This window comes from Neophocaena asiaeorientalis, unplaced genomic scaffold (genome assembly GCF_003031525.2).
Source record: "Neophocaena asiaeorientalis asiaeorientalis breed wild unplaced genomic scaffold, Neophocaena_asiaeorientalis_V1.1 scaffold30, whole genome shotgun sequence".
Taxonomy (NCBI): Eukaryota; Metazoa; Chordata; class Mammalia; order Artiodactyla; family Phocoenidae; genus Neophocaena; species Neophocaena asiaeorientalis.
This window is the reverse complement of record NW_020174923.1, coordinates 8,442,373-8,462,472: the sequence shown is the minus strand read 5'-3', so window position 1 is coordinate 8,462,472 and position 20,100 is coordinate 8,442,373. Positions and strand designations below refer to the sequence as shown.

The 20,100-nt window shown below is 55.1% G+C and overlaps 1 protein-coding gene across 1 annotated transcript in view; it reads right to left on the bottom strand.

Annotated features, from left to right (window-relative positions):
• Positions 1–16,332, bottom strand: part of SEPTIN9 (septin 9) — a 164,747-nt gene extending 148,415 nt beyond the window's left edge. The window contains exons 1-2 of the mRNA XM_024760864.1: positions 16,299–16,332; positions 546–602 (exon numbers count right to left, since the gene is read on the bottom strand). Of these exons, the coding sequence (XP_024616632.1) occupies positions 546–602; positions 16,299–16,317 (76 nt within the window). The 5' untranslated portion in view covers positions 16,318–16,332. The remainder of the gene's footprint in view (positions 1–545; positions 603–16,298) is intronic.
• Positions 16,333–20,100: the final 3,768 nt, after the last annotated feature.

Genomic DNA, 20,100 nt, shown 5'->3' with positions numbered 1-20,100 from the left:
CTGGACGATGCAGACAGGGAACACTTCACTGACACAGAAAGTTCTACTGGACAGGGTTGGTCTAGAAGGTGGGGCGTGGGCTCCGGGTGGGCACATTCCCTCCTGTAGAACAGCTGCTACGTCGCCATTATGCCCCTCTGCCCGTCCAGCCTGGGGTCTGGCACCCAGCAGGTCCTCAACACACTTCTCCCACCTCCTAGGGGAGGCGAGTCCCTTCTCCTCTGGGCCCCAATGTCCTCTGACAAGAGACCACGGATCAGGCACAACCCCTGGGCCTGGCCGCTGGATGTGGCAACAAAGACACAAAGCAGGCTCCCATGCTGGCCACGCCGGGGTCTGGGAGGCCGGAGCCGCCCGCCCCGGTGGGGAGAAGCTGCACAGACCCCGCCCCTGTAGCACCAAGGTTGAGAGGTGGAGCTCCACAGCCCCTCCCCACTCTGCCCACCCAGGCCAGGCCGTGGTTGGGAGAGTCTCTTCGGAGCATGTGAGCAGTTAACTCCTGCCCCAGACAAACCAAGGGGGCCAAGGCTGACCTAGCCACTTACCCGGGCCAGTCGGGTCGCCAAGCTTCCGGAGACGGCCGCCGGAGGTCCGTGTGACTCCTAAAGACAGGGCAGAGGGCAAAGGTCACCTGAGGCCACTGGGCGTATTCTCACCTCTGCTCCTGCCAGGGGCTCCAGAACCAGAAACCCATCCCCTGTGGGGCCAGAGGCCCCAGTCCTCCCAGGTAACACCTGGCCCCGGCAGCCACCGCCGTCCGGATGCGTGCCAGGTACTGGGTCAAAGCCTTTACACACGTTCCCCCACCTAACATAACCCTCAGCACTCCATTTTGCAGATAAGACAGCCAAGTCTCAGTGGGCTTGAGTCACTTGTCTGAAGCCACACAGCTATGAGGAGCTGAGCCCAGGATAAAGACAAGTCCCTCAAACTCCAAAACCTGGGCTCGGCTCCTGCGTGCTGGGCTGCCAGGACTGTCTGCGGGATGGAGAGGTGCTGGCACAGGTCAGGCACGGGCCAGTCCCCGTATAACCCGCATCCACCTTGTTGGGAATTGGGGTTTCCCTGTCCCGGGGTCTGTAACATGGAGGAAGCCGGGCTGGACTGGGGAACGTGGAGGACAAGCCGTTCTCTCCCCCGCCCACCAGGAGGGAGCCCCAGATTAACGCGGCCTCGTGCCTCTCCACACACACCCCTCGGCCCAGCATTCAATGCCTGGGGAGGCTCAGGGCAGGCAAGTCCCAACTCGAGCAGATTTGCTGAGGTGCTAAGCCGGCCAGACTCAAAAGGTTTCTAAGAGGGAGTGGCAGGCGGCCATCCTATCACTGCCAGGTCACGGTGCTCTAGGGTCTGCTGCCTGGATGACCAGGCCGTCCTACAGAGGACGGCAGGGACACCCACATTGGCCCAGCGGAGGCCTTCCCCATGGACAGCGAGACAGTGGAGAAGAGCCTGCAGAGCCAGAGGGGCCCAGGTTGGACCCGCCTGCAGCTTCCGTCATCCAACATGCACCCGGAACGCTGGGGTCGGTTGTGCTAGCTCCTCCCCTGCAGTCCTCCAGACAGATTATTCATTCATTCATTCATTCCACAAACCCACTCTTAAACTATGACCAACCAGGAGTGAATGCAGTCAGCTATGTTTCAAAAGGTTCCAGAGCCCTGAGCAGGGCAGCCTGCAGACCTGGTCTTCCTGTCCAGCTCCCCCGGGACACACGCACTGTCCACGTCTGCATCAACAGCTGACAAGACGGGAGAGGTCTATCCTTCAGGGCCCGGTACTGACAGATACCTGCCACTAGGCCCTGGCCTCTTTCCGGGCTGGGGAGGACGCCAAGACAGCCCCAGTTTTAGCTGAACTCACCCACCATGTAAACAACACTGCAAGAGATGCATGTGACATGCGGTTCTGATGTGGGGGTGAACACTGGGGCCCGGGGTGACTGGCGAGGCTTCGAGGAGACGGGGGGCCAGGAAGGCGGGTAGCAAGCTGACCCTTGAAGGAGGGCCAGGTGGACACGGGGCTCTCACAGCCACTTCCAATGCCAAGGCTCCACGACAACCACGGGCTTTACATCCATTCTCCCACTCACTCAACATGACCACCCCATGAGGCAGGTGCCACCACCCCCATTTCACAGATGAGGGAAGCCCTGAAGCCGTCGAGTCTCCTACAAAGCCCCCAGCCCCACCCCAGCCACGACGGGGATCATGATGGTGGACTGCACGTATCAGTTTAACTGGATCATGGGGTGCCCAGATATTTGGCTAAACACTACATCTGGCCCTGTCTGTGAGGGTGTTTCTGGATCAGGTGAACGTTTGATTGGTGGGCTGGGTAAAGCAGGTCACCTCCCCAATGTGGATGGGCATCTTCTAGTCCCTGGAGGGCCTGAACAGTACAAAAGGCAGAGGAAGGGAGAATTCTCCGCCTGACCACGTGAGCTGGGGCACCCACCTTCTGCCCCAGGACTGAGCACCAACTCCCCCGGCTCTCAGTCCTCAAACTTGGACTGAATCCACCAGCGGCTTCCCTGGGTGTTCAGCTTGCAGACGGTAGATGGATTCCTCAGCCTCCATAATTTCATGAGCCAATTCCTCCTGATAACTCGCTCCCTCTCTCTCCCCTACTGAGTCTGTTGCTCTGACGAACCCTGACTATCAGCAGCCTCACACGGCAGAGATGGGAGCATCCTTCCCCAGCGCCCACTTGACACTGATGAGAAGTCTGCCCCCTGCTGAGTGATGAAAGCTCCATCCTTCCTCAAAAGTCCAACCAGAATGGTGATTCCAGGCTGGTCCTGCCAGAGAGACAGGCTGGATGGACCACAGCCTCAGATCTGCGGGGGGCAGGAGGGCCCAGCGTCCAGCTCCCAGAACTGACCGCCCCTTAAGACCAGGAGAGGGCAGGTCCAGAGCGGCTCTGGTGGGGCTGCCCGGGGCTGGGGAGGAGAGGGAGGTGGGGACAGGCACAGGTCCCAGGGCTGTTGCGAGGGTAGAGGAGTGAGTGTGGGTATCCCCGGCCCCAGCTCCAGCCTCACTTCCACCATGGCTGTGACCTCCCTCCACACACCTAACTGGGATCTGCACTGCATACAACGATACGTGAGAACCCTCAACATCTGTCCCCCGACGCCACACATGCGCACCATGAGCTACTTAGGGGTCAGCTGTCTGGGCTGCAAGTGGCACCAGTGAGCGACAGCTGAGCCCATAAATCCAGTGAGTCCCCAGTATGGAAACAGCCTGGCAAGGAATGGAGAAGGATCGGCCACACATTCCTGGGGATCCAGTCACTTCCGGCCGCGCATCCCCCCAAGGCCAGCTGGGTGCCCACCCTCGCCCCCGCCTCTGGCTTCTGGACAAAGATAAAAATGAAGAGGGTCTGTTCAGGTTAAACCCCAACCCCAGGCATCTGATCCCTAAGAACCAAAGCCACGGTCGGGGTGGAGACACGGTGATGAGGAAAACAGCATGTGTCTCAGATTTCTCCGGTCGAGTCATGTTTTATTTACACTGTTTATTTTTCAGATTTCCCAAAACGTGCAGCTCGTGCCAGGCAGCCCCTGGCACAGAGAAGACGCCAAGTCTGCTCCCTTAATAAAGAACGGGAAGCAGCCGCCCGGGCTTCCCGCGCTCCAACCAGCGTCCCGCCCAGGGCCGCCTCCACCGCAGCCCTGGGAGAAACCCCAGAACGAGAGCAGCTGCAGTTCAGTTCCTTGGACCTAACTACTGAGGCCTGTGTCGGAGACCAGTGAAGAGGTAGCCAGAAAAGCCTCCAAGACGTCTAAAGGCTCGGTCCTTCCAGTGGAGAACTGAGTTATTTTTATGTGATTTTTAAATAAAACATACTCGGAAAGAGAGGAGATGATTTGAAGTTCAGCTCTCTGGCGACATCCCAGACCAAATTATTTGAGTTCTCAGAGGCCAAGGAGGCAGGAAAGCCTGCAGTCAGACGAACAGGGTTCGAATCCAGACCTTGCCAGGCACTCCCTGCAGGCCCCAGGAAACAACCTCCCCTTTCCAAGCCTCAGCTTCCCCATCTGCAGAATGGGGACAGAGATGGGGATTACTCACAGGTGACTAAGACTAAACGAGGTCACACATGGTAGGCACGTAGCACAGTGCCTGGCACAGAATGAACACTCAGTAGATATTATCACTATTAGCATATTATATATTACATACTAATATAAATTATTATTATACGCCAGCCACATACACCAGCCTGGACCCAGGGATCTACCGTCGGAAATTAACAAAGCTTGGCTGCCCTGTGCTAATACATTAGACAAAATGTAAGTTATAACCAAGGCACCTTGCATGTTATAGCCAGGATACTGCTACCCCAAGAAAGGCTACCAGGAGCCCTATTTGACTCCCTCCCAACTACGGGAAGCTGAAAACCCTCCCAGCCTCCAGGATGGACTGCACATTAGAGGAAGATGGGGGGTGGGGGGGGCAGTTTCTGCGATCCAGAGAAAACAGTCAGGATTTGGGGGGACTCAGAATCCCGGTGCCCTCCCACACCTGGCCACACCAGAAACTCCCCAACTGGTGTCTGGGCTCACTTAGGCCAGGGCAAAGGCCATTTCACAAATATTCATGAACTACAGGCCAGTGACAAACACCAGTCAGGTTTCCCACGTGGAGGCCACGAGATTAAAACACACTTCAGATGAGATGAAGCACAAAAGACAGGAGAAGGGAGTGGGGAGTCACTGCTGGCTGGTGTCCCACTGAGAATGAAAAGGCAGCATTTCAAATAGGAAAGAAGATGGCCAGACAAAGAGATGGGGCTCCTTGGTCCTGGAGAGAAAGGGGATGATGCTGGGCAGGGGGCGGAGACCTAGGACGCCCTGGGGAGCATTTCCTGGTAGAACCAGCATTCGGGGTGGGGAGCCACCACTGCAGCCTGACGGCAGGGCCCACCTCCAGGTAAACAGCCCCATGTCCTCCCTGCCCCTTCACCACAGATGGGCCCCACCAGACACAGAAGCCTGGCAGACCTGGGCTGGCCCCGCGTCTAGGAGCCTGGACGCCCAGCTCATGGGTGTTCCCCTGTGCATATAATTTGGGGAGCCTGGATAAGAGAGAGAAGGATACAGTTACTGAGAAGACCTTTTGTTTTTTCCTTCCAGCCAAATTTTTATGATAGATCCTGGTATTGTAAAAGACAAGGTTAAACGGGCACTGAGAATCTAACTAGACTCTGGAGTTAGCGTATTATTATTATTACGTTAATGATGGGGAACCCACACACCACCATCCTCTCCTACTGGGGTCGCAGTCACTGTCCCCACCCATAATCAGGGTGGCCGTCCCCAACCCTCCTGGGGTCTCACACAGCCCAGACATCTTAACCCAAGGACAGGGGCAGAACAGGAAGCAGGTGGTCTCCAGTGGAGGGTGACTCGGCCCCACGCGCACACACACGCACACACGTGCATGCACGCACACGCCCTTCTGCTCCTGTGCCAGCAGTGAGTGCTGCTGGACAGCCCTTCCCAGCCAGAAAGTCACCATTTTCTCAAAAGGGAGCTTTGCAGGAAGGGGTGCTGTGCAAACTCGTGCACAGATACCCATTTTCAGTAATGACAGGAGCTTATCTACAGAAAGGAATCAATTCTCAATTTTTTCTTCAGAATCATGAGAGTCCCTCCAGAAAGGATGGGGTCACCAGGACCTCGGCCAGGAGCCTCCTGCCTCTCTGGCTGCCCCCAGGACCACAGTCTTCCCCTTTCTCCTGAGGCCAGGGGGGAGCCAGCACTGGTATCCCACTCTCAGGCCGGGGAAGTGCCAGCAGCTCCTGCATGTGGAGGGCTCTGCCCAGCAGGCAGCGGCATCACCAGACGGCCAAGTCCATCACATGACATCAATGCTGACCAAGGACCCACAGAGCCCTTCCCTTGAAGGTTCACCAGTTGGACGTCTGGACTCTGGGTCCCACTCCCATAAAAGACATTGCCGTCTATAAAGCACACAACACTCAAGTAAATCTGAATTTCAGGTAAACAATGAATAATTTTAAGCATAAGTGTACCCCGCATTCCTCGCCCTTCCCAGGCTCTCTTTAGTGGCAGAAAAGCTGACCTCTGCAGGCTGAGGTCTCCAGGTCCCCAGGTCTGTAGCCTTTCGGCTGGATTCAACCTATAGGATGAGACTGGAAGGTGGGAGCCAGGGAGAACCAGGGTAGATCTCTCCCCCGCTTTCTGCCTCGGAAGGTTCCTCCAGCAGTAGTTTCTGTCTATCCTGCAGCTGCAGCTCCCGCCAGGCAGGCCCACCTTTGTCCAGCCTCCCGTCAGGTGACCCTGGTCCCTGGATTCTGATAACACGCCTTCCTCTCTCTGATCCTCTGATCGCAGGTGGTGGGGTGTGGTAGTGGCTCCCCCAGGCTCATCTCTGGTTGTCCCCGGGAAGCTACGGAACCTCAAGCACCAGAGCCCTTGGCCCACGTGCATCCGTTTCAAGGCACTGAGAAGGGCCATAGCGTTTTTGTAAAACCGGCAAAACAGAAGATATTTTAACCCCCACCAGTTAAGATTGCTGTCTCTTTCTTCTCTGAGTTCCTGGCCATCACCCTTTCTCCTGTGTAAGGTACCAGTGGAGGGGTTGTTGGCATCTGGGGGCTCCTGCTAAGGAAAAGTTGGATTGGAAAGATATTTAGCTTGAATGCAGTTGGGTTTTATTTACATCGTTCACAGTTATCTCCATGCAGAGTTAAGTGACGGCTCGTCGCCCCAATGTGCAAGGCCAGGAGTACTCCTTCCATGTACTTTCCCAAATCTGTCTACTGTGCAGAATCTGAAGGGATAAGATACGAACGTGTCCTGCAGTACCTGGAAAAACGTGGGCAGTGGGGGACAGCAACATTTGAAACGTATGGAGCCAGAAGCTAGTCTATGGGAAATGATTCCAATCACCAGATATAAAGTTGTAAGCAGAGAATTCAATTCTCTTCAATGCCGACTCAAAACAGAAAGTATCTCTGGTCAGAAAGAAATGCAATAATGCATCACGTACAGTTACAAATGGCGCATGCTTGTCTATCTCTTTCTGGATGGGAATCACGTAAAATGGAATTTACCAGAATTCTTGTGTTTGTAGGGTGAAAACCAGCAGCAGTACCACAAACCCTTGAGTTAAGTCACACTTTTTCATGCATCCCAACTACCAAAAATTAAATTCTGATTAACCAGGAAGATGAATTAACTTTCTATTCATTCAACAGAAAATGATATTACACAGTCATCATATAAAGAAGTGATCAAAGAGTATGCAGCCAAAAAAAATGTCGGGAAAAAAAATTACTTTGGAGATCGGACAAGTAGTTGATTGATAAACAACATTGCTATTTTACTGGATTGGGGGATGCTTATGAAATTCGCCCGCTGTTTAAAATTTATAATTTGCTGTTACTTCTTTCCTCACTCGTAACAAATAATCCCATTCGCACCTTCAAAGAGCTGTATAAACCCCACCCAACCCTGGCTGCCTCCTTATGCTTGATTTGGCTTTTCTATCATCTGTACATTTGAGTCCTTGTTGTAAATCCTGGAGTGGTTTCTGTTTCCTGGTTAGACCCCGGTTCACACGCCACGAACAGACTGCACAGGTGAGAAAGACGAGCAGGCTGACAAAGTAAGGCCAATGGACCAAGGGGGAAATCGTGGATAAGGTGCAGGATGGTTAGCGATCAGAAACAGCTGACAACAGCAAGGGGACGCCCCAGAATACGGGAAGGGCTGCATCAGTCTTCAAGCCCTTCTGTTTAATGGGCACCAAGTCACCAAAGAGGTACACGCGTTTCACTCAACCTGTCGACGGTCGTGAGATTATAATGCGAGGATATATTAATACAGAGAGAGAGGTGCAATAAGGGACTGAGGGGCAGAGGCCCTGGGAGGGAAGATGGGAGGGGAGGTGAGAGAAACAAAATAGCGGCCTTGGAGGGTCGGCCCGACAGGCAGCACTGTTGACTGGCCTGGGGAGCCTGGAGATTCCAGAAGAAACCACTGCCCAGGTAACCCAGAAGCAGAACAAATGATCTCCAGGAGACGTGGCTGGTCACCTGGGGGCAGGTGACCCATTGCCAAGACTAGAACATTCAGGCTGGCCCAAGGAAGCAAAGAGACACCTCCTAGGGTACATGAGCATCCAGTAGGGGCCAAAGAAGAGAGGGAGAGAAGGAGAGACAGGGCGGGGTGGGGGGAGCCCCTGGCATTACACACCAGTCAGAGAGAGAAATCACAGACCGTGGGCAACGGGCAGATCTTTTAAAGGACAAGTAAACCCTGGGACTTCTCAGTGGCTCTAAGCAGGCTGATAATCAGGGCAAATGGCGTTTTCTGTTCCTTAAACCTCTTAATAAAATGCTGTGTTAAGAACACTTATTTAGGGGGCTTCCCTGGTGGCGCAGTGGTTGAGAATCTGCCTGCTAATGCAGGGGACACGGGTTCGAGCCCTGGTCTGGGAGGATCCCACATGCTGCGGAGCAACTAGGCCCGTGAGCCACAACTACTGAGCCTGCGCGTCTGGAGCCCGTGCTCCGCAATAAGAGAGGCCGCGATAGTGAGAGGCCCGTGCACCGCCATGAAGAGTGGCCCCCCGCTCGCCGCAACTAGAGAAAGCCCTCGCACAGAAACGAAGACGCAACACATCAAAAATAAATAAATTAATTAATAAACTCCTACCCCCAACATCTAAAAAAAATAAATAAACAACATTGGTTGGAAAAAAAAAAGAACACGTATCCAGCCAGCTCATGTCTCACAGCTACAAGCACGGCCACTGCAACATCTGCGGCTCAGCACAGCAGGCACCCTCCGTCAGGGTCACGGGTGCACATCACCAAGGAAGAGCGCCAACGTCAGCAGAACGTTTAAGAGCTCTGGCGAGAGGACGGCTAAGTGAATTCGGGAGCTTCCTCTCTGAAGAGCCGCTCAAACTGTGATCAGGGAATCCATGGGTGAGATCAGATTTCAAGTGAAAAGAGCAGAGTTAAAAACGATTTGTACAGGGCTTCCCTGGTGGCGCAGTGGTTGAGAGTCCGCCTGCCGATGCGGGGGACGCGGGTTCGTGCCCCGGTCCAGAGCCTGTGCTCCGCAACGGGAGAGGCCACAACAGTGAGAGGCCCACGTACCGCAAAAAAAAAAAACAAAACGATTTGTACAGAGAATACGCAACTCTGTGAAAAAAAAACTTATACGCCTTTGATAGTTAAATCAAACGATGCGTCCTGTGCATGTGGAAACAAGTACTAAAGGGAACAGAAAAAGCAATGTTGTAACCGATGCGATTGGAGAATTTGTCCTTTTAATTTCCTGTTCACACTGTTTGGTAACGAGTAATGAACAAAGTGAACAACCAAATAAATAAAGGCAAAAGAGAAAGAAGAGATACACGGGGTATTTGAGAAAGCCTTCCTTTAAAAACTAAAGCACACGCTTGGCGGCTAGAGTGTCAATCCCCAGCTACCAGGAAGGCGCTGCCACCAGGACGACCCACTCCCCGTTGCTGAGGGTCCGTTGACCACACCTCAGGCGCCTAACATTGACGAGAGATCCACCACCTCCTCCCCTCCAGTCCCATGCCGCCGCCACTGCGTGTACTCGGCTGTTACTCCACCACCTGGTGTCCCCACAGTGTCTATACCGGGTCACCTCTGCACAAAAACCCACCACCTGTCCTTCAACACACACGTTGGACCCTGTAGCTAGAGTCAAAGTCACGTGCTCATTAGTGAGTTTTGCAAACCACCCTCCACAGCCCTCCAGGTGGATTAGCCTAGTCCTTAGGCTGGAAGATGGCAGGGGCTGGATTTAACCCAGTTCCAAGTGGCTTGGGTTACAGAAGCATTATTCTCCCGCTGGGTTCTGATCCTGGTGGAAACAGAAGGCACAGTCCAGGGGAGGGCTGTGAAAGCCCCAGGATGCAGGTCAGATCAGATTGATCTGCAGGACAAGCCCAAGGCGGCCTGCCAGCTTGCCCCTTCCCAGGTCTTCCTGGTAACCACGCTCGCTGGGAGTGATCCCCAGCCCGGGCAGACAGTCTCCACTGCTGCCCCGACACGCCTGGCCCGGCTGGGACAAGGGGTCCAGGCACGGCTCTCAGGGAGATCTAGGGTGGATGTGGCCAGCCCCCAGTTCCCAGGTACAGCCTTGGGGCGCCCAGGGGGGCCCAGCCACAGCCAAGGCTTCACTGCATGCCCTTTAAGAGTCCGGGGAGAAGCAAGCCCTCCCCAGGAGCCAGAAAGAGGGTAAGGACCCCCCATCCCTCACCGGGAAAGGAAGACTCCTCCCTCAGCCTTGCCTCTGAAACCCTGGGCCAGGGAGGGCGCTACTCCCCAGGGAGAGTGATCTGGCCCTTCTTGCCCCACCCAGCACTTCAAGGGGCCCCTGGGAAGCTGGGGTCCATACACGCAGGCCGGAGCGGCCATGCAGGGTTCCTCTGCCCATCACAAAGCCAGCATCGCTCAGAGGATGACCGTGACTCTCATTCCTGCCAGAGGCAGCCTGGGCCAAGGGCCGCCCTGCGACCCGGGATCATCTTACTCTCCCCGCCGATGTCCCTTTTCCCGTCCCGGAGGCCTGCAGGCTGCCAGCAGTCACGCTTCACAGAACCAGGTCAGATTAGGCCTGGAACAAAGCTCAGTTGTTGCAAGGCTTCCAAGAGGCCGCTGACAGCAGGACGCCTGGAGCCGCTTCGCCCGCTGTGGGCAGCGGCTCAATGCCCCCCTTCACGTGGGCTGCAAAGGGACCCAGGCCCAGGGCGGGCACAGGGAGATAAGACAGAGAGAAACTGGGCTGGGAGCAGAGTGCCACACTCAGCCCAGGAGACCCGAGGCCAGGCCACCCTTCCAGAGCAGTGCTGAGAGCCACCAGCATGCAGGAAGGACTCAGGGGCACCCGGCAGACACTTCTGGAATGAATGACTGAACCTACAGGGAGACTCAAAACAGGCCAGGGACCTTGGGGAGATGGGCACCCCCCAGCTCAACCTGGCTGCTGCAGCTTCTGGGCCCAACTGTAGGCAGGGGCAGGGACAACCAGCCCAGCGGCCTCGGGGACACTTCAGTTCTCCCATCGAAGCTCAGCGCGCCATGGTCCCAGGCCTGACCGCAGTAGCCCCGACCCCAGGGCCCTGTGCTCACCAGGACAGGCTTCCTTTGGTTAGTGCTTCTGGACCAGGCAACCTCTGGCAGCTGCCACTGGGACTCTCTGGCCGAGGTCTCTCCTGGAGCACAGTGGGGGCTGTGATCTTGTGCGCTGCACGCCCACACAGGTCCGCAGGGGGCTTCAGCCGGCCACTAGCACCCACCGGTCCCCCATAAATCCCCCAGCAATGCCTAGGGCCGGGGTGTCCCAAAGCAATAGCTTCAACAAGGGTGTAGGAGCTCAGCATGTCACCTCCCTCCCCACCCAACCGCTCACACCCCCCAGGCCTGGGGTCTCTCTCTCTAGCCCCCCTCCCCCCAAGGCCACCAGCTGGATCCGCCCAGGAACTGGCACTCACTTGTCGTCCCAGGGCCGGGCCCTGCACTGCTGTTTGCTGAACGCTTTTTATCAAGTACATCTTAAGCAAACTTCAGAGCCCACGCAACGCCGCTCATGGACAAACAGCAGGGCACGCGGAAACGAGGTCCCACTCCCAGGTCCCATCCATGTGGGATGAGTCTCAGAGGAGGGCAGCCCAAAAAGCTGGGTGGAGGATAGGAAGTGCCTTTTTCCTGCTCTTGGGGTCCCTGGGGAGATGTCCTCTGCTGCTGACACCCACACGGGAGCTCCAGGCACGTGGCCATCCCGCCCTTCCACCTGGACGTAAACTCCAGACCGCTGCTCCTGAGCAGCGAGCCGGTGTCCCTTCTGCACCTGTCCTGGCTTGAACTGGTCACCCAGGGGGTTCCAGGAGGAAGGTGGGCTGTCTCAAGCTCAGGCACGTTGCCAGGTGCGCAGCACTCAGTTCTCGGAATCCCTCTGGGCAGGCTGGGGATAGGCTGACGGGCAGGCGACTGTGGTCTGGGGTGAGCCGGAGGGGCGGGCAGACAGGAGCTGGCCTCCCTCCTCTGCAACAGGCCGAGAAGGATTCAGGCTCTGCCAGCTCCCCCAGAACTGGGGGATCTCGAGGTCCATGATCCTGGGCACGAGTCCAAGGGGGCCATGGACTGACTGCCACAGGTGGCTCTTCGTCTCCGCCCAGGTCCCTGCAGGAACCGGAGCAAGCAGGCTGGGGCATGAGGAGAGGGAGGCGGGCCAGCAGGAGGGGCGCGGGGCAAGCAGGGGAAGGAACCGGCCTTGGCACACTGCCCTCCTCGCCCTCACCCGGGGCTAGCGCTCTGGGGACCTGCTCTCCTCTCCTTCCCAGAACTCAGCTCCCGGAGCGCCGGGCGTGGGGAAGGCCTCTCGCTGGCTAATCTCTCTAACCCGCCTCCTCTGGGTGCAGCCTCCCGCCTTGCCCAGGCCTCTGAGTCGCTAGTGCAAGAGCTTTTTAACCTTTGGTAGGCCAGGTACCTCTTCGGGGATCTCCCGAAAGCCACCAAGCATCTCCGAATAATTCCCAGGTGCACACTGGCCTGATTTTACTCCCCATTTCTGTGGCTCGGGGGCCTCGGCTATAAGCATCTGTGCCACTGAGAATTCCCAGGAGAGCCAGGGCCACTGAAAGGCAGGCTCCACGTGAGCTGGTATGCAACCAGAAGCCCCAAGCTCAGGACACCAGAGGGGTGCAGAGAGCAGCCCGCTCTGACACCAAGGGGCTGGGGGAGAGGCCACCCTCCTGGCCTCCAAACCAGCAAAGGCCCAGGGAGGGTGCCGGCAGCCCCCAGGCATCCTGGCAAAGGCGGTAACACGTCCTTCCAGCTGTTGATAAGGACAGTGAAGACAACAGCAGGAAGCTATGGATGGAGAGGCATTTTCAAGCCTTTTATGCAGCAGTTCATTTCATCTTTACAACCAGTTGGCATCCGTCCCTGTTTAACAAATGAGGCAAAGGAGACACCCGAGATCAAGCACCTTGCCCCACATCGAGGAGGTGCCAGCCTACGACTGAATTCCAGGAACCCGTGCTATGAACCACTGGGCCACACCGCTTGCAGCTCTGCCCCGTTGGAGCATCAGGTGAGGTAGATCCAGGAAGAGCGTGGAGCAGAACTGGAGCTACCAGACAGAGCTCCCACACACCCACCTGGCATCCCGCAGCCCCACTGGGCATTCACTCTGTTCCCCACCTAGAAGGGCCCTTTTTATTCTCCACCTTCTCAGAGCTGCTCACTCCTCAAGGCCCAGTTCAATCTTGCCTCCCCCTGAAACCTCCCACCTGGGCATTTGGAAACTGTACTGCTCGGGAGGGGGTTGGGGGGTGTTAACCAGCCGGGGGCCCCCCTGCATCCTGCCTCCCCAATGAGAATGCAGCTTCCCTGCAAGCAAGGACCACGTCTCTCCATCATCTTTGTACCGTTGAGGCCCTGGCTGCACAGGCCTAATACATAATGTGTGTCCAGTGAATGTATACCTAAGGCACTCGGGATCCTCTCAAACATTTTGAAAATTCCCCGCTTTTCAGAGACTCATGAGTGTTCAAGCCAGCTCTACCGAGAACCTATTTGATTTATTTTGGAGCCCATAAACAGGTCCAGAAGCAATCATCCCACTCAACCCAGGTGAAAAATAAAAGCCCTCCTGGTTGGCTGTCCTTGAATTTTTGACACTGGGAATTTTTCAGTTTGCTGCTTTCCTTAATTTCATGGCATTGATGCTACATAGGGGTCAGTCTGACTTCTGCAAAATGCCTCTCCTCAGAACCGGGCGGTGGGGGGCGGGGGGCACTAAGAGAACCGGAGCCCCTCAGAATGGGGCCAAGCGGCCACCTCGCCCCTGGGCCGGCCCCCTCCAGCCCGACCCCATACAACTGCAACAGAGTGACCCAGCTCGCCTTGGACCATCGCCAGGAGGAGAACAAGCTGGAAGAGGTCCAAGACCTTCCAGGCCCATCCTCCAGGGCCCTGCCCCTTCAGGTAAACACTGGAGCCACGGAGGCTGCCTTTACAAGAGCTGATTCCTACCCACCCATGAACTCTACTTCTAACTACTGCAAAAGCCTTCGTTTTTTTTTTTTTTTTTTTTTTTTAATTTGCCAGGGCAGGAGGGGGCAGGCGTGGAGGAGAACAGACATTGAGCCTGCCCCAGGGGCCCTCTGGCATCTGTGTAGTAGGGTCTCAAAGTCCCCCCAGGAAAAGGCCAAGTGAGCGGGGGGGGGAGGGGGGGGCGGGCCCTGGTGGCCCCCACTGTCTAGACTGACCAGCAGGAGGCAAAGTTTGAGAGCCAAAGGCAAAAGCCAGCTGGGGTCCCTGGGCCACACTGGGCTGCAGAACCCAGGGAAAGGGCCGCGTGGGGCAGTGATGCCCACATACATCTCAAGTATTTGGAGCATGTTGGGGAGGGAGGCTGAGCACCAAACCCCAGCGTATGCCACCTGGAAGCCCCCTCCTCCCCCACCATTACATCAACGCTCCCACGCTCCTGAGACGGAGCTGTGAGCAGGGTGTCTGAGGGCCATGCTGTTTGCAACAGGGCGTGAAAGTTGAAATTCTATGCCACTGGCCCGGAAGGCCATTTTAGGGGGAAGTTCTGAGTAACCCTCTTTGAGACGAGTTATTCTTTACTTGTTTTCCTTTCTGAATGTGGAAAGCAGGAGGAGACTGGAAAAAAATGACCCAAAGGAAGGATCAAAAAATGACCCCCAAAATGGCCCAAATGACCTCTTCAGCTCCAACTAAGTACCATGACTCTGTCCTCTTATGAAGAAAAATTAATTCATGAGTCCTTGGCAGAAAACTTCATGTCCAAATAGATGAAGGGGAGGAACATGAGGAGAAATTTTGCAGGGTTAGCAGAAGAAGAGATGCTGTTTATAATTCGACAACTGAGGAAGACAAAAGATCCTGCCTGGATCCTTTGGGGAAAAAAATCACAAAGAAAAAAAGGGAAATAAAAAAGAACAGAGGGCTTCCCTGGTGGCACAGTGGTTAAGAATCTGCCTGCCAGTGCAGGGGACACGGGTTCAAGCCCTGGTCCGGGAAGATCCCACATGCCGCGGAGCAGCTAAGCCCGCGCGCCACAACTACTGAACCTCCGCTCTGGAGCCCGCGAGCCACAACTCCTGAGGCTCACACGCCTAGAGCCCGTGCTCCGCAATGGGAGAGGCCATGGCAGTGAGAAGCCTGCACAGTGCAGCAAAGAGTAGCCCCCGCTGGCCACAACTAGAGAAAGCCCCAGCACAGCAACGAAGACCCAAGGCAGCCAAAAATAAATAAATAAAATAAAATAAAAAAAGAACAGAGATCTGGATCACCCTTAACCTGCCCTTCAAGGCTCGTGGCCTCAGTTTACCCATCCACAGAATGGAACTTCAGAGTACCCAAGGGGGAAATGTTTACAAAGGATCCTGTGCACATGATAAGAACTGGTCAGGCCCCCTCCACCTATGTGAGGTCAGGCCTGCTAGTGGACCTAGGATGCCAGCACACCTGACAGCATCTTGGTACCTAAAAGGTGAATCCGAGTTGCCAAGCTGGGGTGCAGCTGGATGGTCCCATTTGGCTAAGTTCCCGTTCTCCACTGGGTAGAGGAATAACAGGAGTTCACGGGAAGAAAGGATGCTGTGACCTGGACCACCAGTCCTGGAGGCTGACCCCAAGGAAATCCTCCACCCAGCCCCCACCCACGCACACTTACGCCCCGCGGAGGTTGCGGGGAGGGGCGGGGGTGGACCACAAAACGCCTGCACCCTCGGCGCCTGTAAAGTCAGCAATTCCAGAGAAGGTGCAAGGGGGGAGGAGGGCAAACAGGAAGGCCGGCCAGCCCAGGGCAGCGGCTCCCACAGTGGCCCCTCCAGACACCTGAGCGAGTAGTGGCCGACATACAGGGCACCCTCGGCCAAGGTCAGAATCGGGGCCCAACCGTGCAGGGGTCGGAGGTCTCGAGCACCCGGTCTCCCCCAGGCACCTGTGGTCTCGGACCAGCGCGCGGGCCCCGCTGCCTTGCAGCGGCGGCTTGGAGCAAAGGAGAAAGCCAAGTCCGTCGAGGGGTTCAATGCCTCCAGGACCCCGCGATCCCGATGCGGGGTGGGGCTGCGTCAACTGGCCGACGCGAACGCCTCACACATCAAAATCTGCCCCGGGAGCCCGGAGCCCCGCGGTATCCCCGCCTCGAGGACCCACTCGGCCACCCGCGACCGCCTCCGCTCAGGTGAGAGGGGCTCGCCCCGGGACACACCCCTCCCCAATCCGGGCGCGGCGCCCACCTGAGTACGACTTCCTCATGGTGCCGCCGTGGCTGCCGCTCCCAGGGAAGTGAGGCGGCGGGGCCGCGGGGCGCGGGCTCCCAAGTCGCAATACCCCCCTGGCGCGAATGGTTCCTTCCGGGGCGTCGCCGCCACTTTCTGGTCCGGAGTCCGGGCTGGGCGGGGCCGCGCCAGGTGGCAGCGGGAGGAGGGCGGAGGGAGCGGCCGCCGGGCGGGGCGGTGGCGCGCCGGCACACGCCCGGGGGTCGGAGCCCGGACGCCGGCTTAGTGGACCAGGGAAGGGCAGAGCAGGGCAGGCGAGGTACCATATCTGTCCCACTACTTTTCTGGTAATCAAGAGGGCCGACTGCGTTGACTCCTTGAATTGGGGCCTCGGGTAACTCATCTGTAAAATGGGTGCGTTGGACCAGATGATAATTTCTGTTGCATCTGAGAAATATTGAGCACCTCCCCTGCACAGGGTACTGTGCGCGCTCAGGGCCTCGACCTAGGAGGGCAGATACAAGGACACGCGTCTTTACAGCCCGGGTAATATAAGCAGTGAGGAGAGTGTGCGTTCCTGAGCAAAAATTGTACAGAAGAATGCTGTCTGCCTTTGTACCCTAAATAAATTTTCCATAATAAAACGACTTTTTTTAATGTACAGAGGAAAAAGTGATGAATTTTGTCTAGAGGGTGTTGTCAGAGTCTTACTGAGGTGATTCAAAACAAGGTTTTAAAGAATGAGCAGGAATTTGCCAGGAAGCCAAGGTGATGGGGAGGCGGGCCGTTCCTGGCAGAGGGAAGGGTGTGGCCGAGCCAGAGGCGCGTAGTATCTCAGAACCTGCTGAGAGAGATACGCAGGGGCAGCGAGGCCCCTAGATGAACAAAGGGGTCGGGGAGCGCCGCAAACTGTCAGCCAGGGCGCAACGCTGCCTTCTGCCCGACAATCCGAAGAGTGTACAGGAGACCGAAAGTAGACTTAACGTCACCAAAGCACCCTCTTCCCTTTTCTTTCTCCTTTACTTTCCTTGGGGGTCTAAGCAGCATTTTCCTTTCCTGCCAGAGAGTAGAAAACCTGTATAAATAAGAACCGAGGCACATGTAGTTCCGTCAGATTGTCTGTCTCTCCTGTTACCCTTCCTAAGAAATCTGTCCAGGACTTCCCTGGTGGTCCAATGGGTAAGACTCCACACTCCCAATGCAGGGGGCCCAGGTTGGATCCCTGGTCGGGGAACTAGATCCCACATGCATGCCACAACTAAGAGGTCCGCATGCCTCAACTAAGGGTCCGAATGATGCAACTAAGAGCCCGCGTGCTGCAGCAAAGATCCCACGAGCGGCAACTGACCCGGAGTAGCGAAAATAAATATAAATAAATAAATAAAATTATCTCCTTTAAAAAAAAGAAATCTGTCCAGCCACAGACCTGCAGGGGGAGCAGCCCAGCCACGTGACCTCCTCTAACCCCTGGCTAGAGCTGACCGGACCAGAGTGGACACTGGACTCCACCTGGGCCAACCTCCAACTCCTTATCTGGGGACCTGGGGAGGAGATGAAGGGAGGAGAGCAGCCACAGGCCTGGGGAGCAGAGATGAACTGTGAACAGCTGTCCTTGGATTCTGGGATATCCACACTCACACACACACCCCCAAGTGCTGCTTGTACAAGCTCCTGCAAATTTCGCTCTGGCCAAGCCAGAAGGCTGAGCTCTGTCCTCATTCTGGCCAGTAGGCATGGTGATAGCAGCTCCATACTGGTGCCTGAGCTTCCCAAGGCCCAACTACCTCTCAAGAATCTGTCTAACGGGATGAACCGGTTTGCAGGGCAGAATTAGAGACTTGCAAGCGGACTCCCAACCACTGTGCCACCAGGGAAGCCCTAAAAAACTAATTAATTTTTAAAAAGGAATCTGTCTAATGGGCACGTTAGGGGTTGGTTGTTTCATTTAGCTCAAGTCAAAGGTGCTCTGGTACACTTCCATCCACTGAGTAGATGGATCCTGGAGTCATGGAGGACCCTTGGGTGTCCTCTGTGTTTGGTTGGCCTCTCAATGATAGCATTTCTGCCTGTGAGTCATAATTCACAAGTACCTGGGCACCCAGGAATCAAGACACCTGTGTTGTAGTAATACTGCACATAAAAAACTGCCAAAAATCTGAAGGAAAGACAAGAGAGAGGGAGGGAAGGAGGGGGAATGAGTGCTTTTTCAGGATGCATGAAGGTAAATTGTTTAAGCACGAAATTTTAATTTTATGGACAACTCTGTAAACTGTATGATGTAATCACTTGCCTCAATGAGTAGAGTATACCAAACGTTAGTGACCCTTCTTCTCGTGGCTCAAGATCATTTTTTTTTTTTACACATTTAAAAAAATATATTTATTTTATTGGACTTCCCTAGTGGCACAGTGGTTAAGAATCCACCTGCCAATGCAGGGGACACAGGTTCGAGCCCTGGTACGGGAAGATCCCACGTGCTACGGAGCAGCTAAGCCCATGCGCCACAACTACTGAGCCCGCGTGCTACAACTACTGAAGCCCATGCGCCTAGAGCCCATGCTCTGCAACAAAGACAAGCCACCGCAATGAGAAGCCCGCGCACAGCAACAAAGAGTAGCCCCGGCTCACCACAACTAGAGAAAGCCTGTGCGCAGCAACGAAGACCCAATGCAGCCAAAAATAAATAAAGTAAATTTTTAAAAAAATTTTTATTTTATTTATTTATTTAGGCTGCACTGGGTCTTAGTTGCGGCATATGGGATCTTTAGTTGTGGCATGCATGTAGGATCTAATTCCCCAACCAGGGATCGAACATGGGCCCCTGGCATTGGGAGTGCGGTGTCTTAGCCACTGGACCACCAGGGAAGTCCCAAGATCATCTTTTTTTTTTTTTTTTCTTCCAAGATCATCTTAAATGGCACATTTAACCATTACAGACTCGCATACTACTATGTTGCTCCTTCACTAAGTGTCCCAAGGCTACCATGCTATCCAATTTTTAAAATTGTTTTTCAACATTCAGCTCCCTCACCTACTGTGTGATTTGTGACAAGTCATATAGGTTCTCCGTCTCCATTTCCGCTCCTATAAACGGGGATTACAATCCCTTACGCAGTTTGCAAGGCGGATGTAATGATTAGGAAAGTGATGCATATTAAGTGCCTCGCTGTGCTGCTGTCGCTCAGACCTAAAACACGTGGCATCGGCTGTGAGAGTGCGAGGTGGGCAGAAGCCTGGTTGTCTTGGAGGAAGTTGGCGAGAGCTTGAAGAGAAGCAAAGAGAAAGCTATTGGACGTGGGAAGAAAGGAAACCTTCATAATTTGGTGGCAGAAAGTTTAGCACAACTGTTGCCTGCAGTAGCACAGAAAATAGACACCAAGTGTATGCAGGAAACCTGATGATCTAGCTAAGACCGTTTCCAGGCAGAACGTTGAAGGCACCGTAATAAAATTTAAAAGGAGAGGGATGAGCTAAAAGCAAAATTCCAAGTGGAATTAGGAGGGAATGCAAAGGACCAGGACAGTCTTTTCAGCCAGCAGAGGAGTCTCAAAGTCAAGGGCTTCAGAACAAAGAAGTCCAAGTGGGACTAGAAGATCCTTTGTTGAGACTTCAGAGAAAAATGTCGAGATGCCTCATAAACGCTTTCGCAAAGGCTTTCTGAGGATCTCCAGAGCACACCTTGCAGTAGATTCTAAACTCTCAAGGGGATCCACCTACTGCATGCTCATGTGAGTGTAGAGAGGGCTTAATGCAAAAAGTTTTGTGGTGCTGAGCGGAAGAAGCCCATCTGAAAAGGCTGTAGACTGTATGATTCCAGCTA